Source organism: Helianthus annuus, chromosome 3 (genome assembly GCF_002127325.2).
Source record: "Helianthus annuus cultivar XRQ/B chromosome 3, HanXRQr2.0-SUNRISE, whole genome shotgun sequence".
Lineage (NCBI taxonomy): Eukaryota > Viridiplantae > Streptophyta > Magnoliopsida > Asterales > Asteraceae > Helianthus > Helianthus annuus.
This window is the reverse complement of record NC_035435.2, coordinates 150,050,989-150,055,393: the sequence shown is the minus strand read 5'-3', so window position 1 is coordinate 150,055,393 and position 4,405 is coordinate 150,050,989. Positions and strand designations below refer to the sequence as shown.

General features: G+C 36.2%; 1 protein-coding gene across 1 annotated transcript; it reads right to left on the bottom strand.

Moving 5' to 3' along the window:
• Positions 1-244: 244 nt before the first annotated feature.
• Positions 245-1,267, bottom strand: LOC118490531 (protein FAR1-RELATED SEQUENCE 5-like). The gene is made up of 3 exons (XM_035988220.1): positions 869-1,267; positions 510-705; positions 245-382 (listed from the first exon to the last, which is right to left on the bottom strand). Exons 1-3 carry the CDS (start codon positions 1,243-1,245, stop codon positions 245-247), a joined length of 711 nt encoding a protein of 236 aa, XP_035844113.1. The 5' UTR covers positions 1,246-1,267.
• Between the last annotated feature and the right edge of the window lie 3,138 nt (positions 1,268-4,405).

Below are 4,405 nucleotides of genomic sequence, written 5' to 3'. Positions count from 1 at the left end.
TGATCATTTTTTCTATGATTGAACCTTTGTACATCCATTGCACCATCAAAATGATTCATAAACTCTACGAGTGTGAGTTGTGAATTAGCAACCTGGCAAAAAAAATGGTTCTCACTCTCTGATCTTGAAGTTGTTCTCATAAGACCCGACATTGGCTCGTGCCGGTAAAAAGCCGGAATCCACATGGATCTCATCCCAAACATATCATCAATCCATTTGTTTTCAGTAAGACCGAACTCAATCATCACCAACTTCCACCGTCTCTCGAATTCTTTGGGCTCAATCGAATTAGTCCAAACAATGTTGCACATCCTCCTTTTAAACTCATCATTATTGCACAACTCGTGTCCAACCTATAACAATAAATGCTTTTCATATCAGCCTATAACAAAAAACTATAATAAAAAAATAACACCAACAAAACATAAAAATATTGCATGCTATACCTTATCTGCCACTTTTTTCATTATGTGCCACATACACAATCTGTGTCTGCTAATATGGAAAACCTCCTCAATAGCCTGTTTCATAGCAGGGTCTTGATCCGTCACTACAACATTTGGCTGCCGACCAAATGACTTTAAAAATGAATTCAGAAGCCATTTATATGATTCAATACTCTCTGATGCCAACAACCCAGCTGAGACTGTTACATTTCGATAGTGGTTGTCAATGCCAGTGAACGGAACAAACACCATCTTGTACCTGAACAACACATGCGAAATCACGTTTATGATATGCGAATTACTAAAAATCATATGCGAAACCAGAAGTATAGCATGTGATATATTCAACACCACTCTGTTGTCTACACATGCGATATTGAACGCTCATTAGCAAACAAACATGTTTATCTTGAAACACTTACCTGTTTGTCTTGAAAGTTGCATCGAACGATATCACATCCCCAAATTCCATATAGTTAAGCTTGCATAAACCATCAGCCCAGAACAAACCAGTTAACCGTTTGCCATCATCAACAGAATATTCAAACGAATAATCAGCTAAATACTGTTTTTTGTCAGTCATCCTATTAATCACCATATCAGCATCATATTCTCCTATATAGCTATTAATTCGCTTCCTAAAATTTTTGCAATCATCCACCGTGGCACCAACGTTCTCAAAACCACCATAACATTTCCTCATTATATGGAAAGCTTTGACAGGACCAAGGTTTAAAGTGCCTAGTTCCCATACCATCTCCTCCTGGACATCTGACAATTGTCTGTAAGCTGGCAGCATGTGAATATCATTTTGACATACAAACTTATGATTATGGTCATCAACAAATCTCTTTACTGTATATAATCTACCATCCACAGTGCAAATCATAAGTTGAGCTTTGCATCCAGTCCTAATAGTCCCCCTGTTCCTTGTTTTGAATTGCTTTTTTGACTTCGAATGATCATAAATACACAGAGGCTTATGTCCCTCTTTAGAACAAACAAAATACTTAGTTTTGCTTATACCACCACTGTATACTTCACCACCTTTCCGAATAGAAAAACCAGCTAACTTAGCATATGATTGATAAAACGCATATGCTTGTTCAATAGAGATAAATTGCATTCCAACAACAGGTGTAGCTGATGCTTGAACCTCCGGAGTGTAAACCCTTTCATCTACATGAATCAAAATCAGAAACATAAAATGTCATAAAAAAACACATGCGAAATGTATGATCAAAGCATGCGAAATGATGATATTGATTAATCTGAATTACATATGCGATTTATTATACAATAACATGCGAAAATGCATAAAAAATAAAATCAAATGTGAATTGTTAGAGTAATAACATGCGAAATTTCTGCATGTTGTTTTCAATACAAAAGTATAATCAACATTCAACCTTCAAAAAAAAGCAACAACAAACAAACATTGCTACTATTAAAACAAAAAACAACTATACGAACAATTTAGATATCTGAATAAACATAATTACCATTAGAACACTCGTTTGCATGACTTGTACTTGAAATTGGAATTGGATTTGCAGGTCGCGGATTTAAAACATCCTCAATCGAAACTCTCTGATAAGCAGATAATTGAGCATGATCACCGATCGGTCGATTTTCTTCAAAATCAACATCTGTTCATCCAGTGCTACTCTGTGGATCCATCGATATAAACAAATTGAATGAAACCCTAACACAGAAGAACGAAAACTGCCAATTGAGAATTATGGAAAATTTGAAACTTTTTTGAATAATAATTACCGGGATATCAGTGTAACGAACTTCTCGCTGAATGAATGAAGAGACGAATTTGCCCTCTGATGATTAGGTTAATTGTCTGATTTAACCTTACTAAACCGAAAATGAATCAAGACACGTGTATGGCTCAAAATATAGCGTATGTAATGTACGATAACCATATTTGTACCATACTCTTTACCTATATATATATATAATCCCACAACCCCCATTTCTTACACGTTTGTCACGTGTTGTATAACCCCACATCTATGAGAGTTATGAAGCTGTTGGGAATCATGGTATCAAAATAATAGCGGAAGCGGTTTATATAATTTACCAAAAGCCGATTATATAAATTTGATTTATTAATCCGATTAATAAATATTCCCAATCAGGATCAAGGTTATACACGTAAACAAATAAAAAGAATAAACAACCATAGAGGGTTTTAGTAATCAACCTTTGACGACTACACCGGAATTGTAACACGCGGATTACAACGAATCCTCGCTAGTAGGAAGTTCACAACCAAGATACCCGAGAGTAGAACCGGCCAAGAAGGAGGCGGCGGCGATGCTTGGTCGACAGCAAGAGGATGGCGGCCAAGCTTAGGAGGGTGGCTAGGGTTTTGTGTTTTTATAAAAGTGTGTCTAGGGTTTCCACCTTAAACATCCTTTTATAAAACTCAATCTTACATTAAGGCCCTTTAAGATTATATAATTATAATCCTCTTAATAATAATCTAGTTAATATTAAGTCCCTCAGGTTTAAACTATTATTATTTCACAAATAATAATCTACCTATTCGTGAACATATACGATTCGTGTACCAACGTGTAACTCTTCGGATCGTACCGAGTTAGTTACGTCGACTTTAATTAAGGTCGGACATACATATATCCAACAATCTCCCACTTGGACGATTTTAATTAAATGAGTCAACGTATGCAAAGTTGGACGCCTAGTTGCATCACACTGCTCTTAACACTGCATGACACTTTACAGTCGTCAACTAGTTCTTTGCGTTCAAGTAACACTTTACTTAACCAAATACTATAGCACTGATAATTCTATCAATAAGTCCCTTATGTATAGAACATTTGTTGATCATAAGACATGGATCATTCATTCTTATATAGTGATCAACCATTCTCTATTCTCGTCTTTAATTCAAAGTGGTCTAACGAACTACTTTTAGTCCGAGCGTGGCCACGCGTTTATTCTAGTTTGAGTTAACGAGGGCGCCAGAATGTCTAAACTTCTAATCCCATAGAAGTACAGAATTCCATCAGCATCATACAACTCCCACTTAACCTTGGATTCCTCCCAACGCTACCCGGATTACTACCCATGTTTCAGGACAGTGTTAGATAACATCAAAGATTGTCCTTGATCAATGTAGTTTAATATGTGCCTAAGGAAAAAGGACAGATTGAACATATCAATATCAAAACATCTCATGACTTAGATCCATGGAGATCGTTTTGAAGCGAGTCACTTCCAATATCATTCCCTAGTGATATCTGTGAATTTTGATTCTCAAACTCCTGAGTTATTCATCTCATGAATACAATCATCTCAATTCACAATAGTCTTACATTCAAATTCATTCCCATGTAATTTGATCGACTACGAATATTTTAGAATACACTTATTCAAGGATATAAACATACTAATAACGAACACAGTTACAAAATAATTAAACTTGCATTTAACCAATAAATCAAATAACTATTTCAATGTAACTGTTGTAGTTCAAAATTAAAACACCAATACTAACTACAGATCATGCCCACTGTCTAGCAAATCTAAGCCCTATTTTTCCAGCATGCTCCTCATGTTTAGCTTGAGGTAGAGGCTTAGTAAAGGGGTCAGCCAGATTTAGATCCGTATGAACTTTGCTTATTAGGATGTCTCCACGCTCTATTATCTCTCTAATATAGTGGAATTTTCTGAGTATATGCCTTGTGGTTTGATGCGACCTTGGTTCTATTGCAAGAGCAATGGCACCAGTATTCTCACATAGCATCTCGATTGTTTCTTTATGCTAGGCACAACGTCGAGATCAGTAATGAACTTCTTTATCCAGGCAGCCTCCTTAGCAGCATCCGATGCAGCATTGTATTCTGATTCACAGGTGGATTGAGCAACTACACTTTGCTTCAAGCTCTTCCAAGTAACAGCCCCACCATTCAGAATGAAAA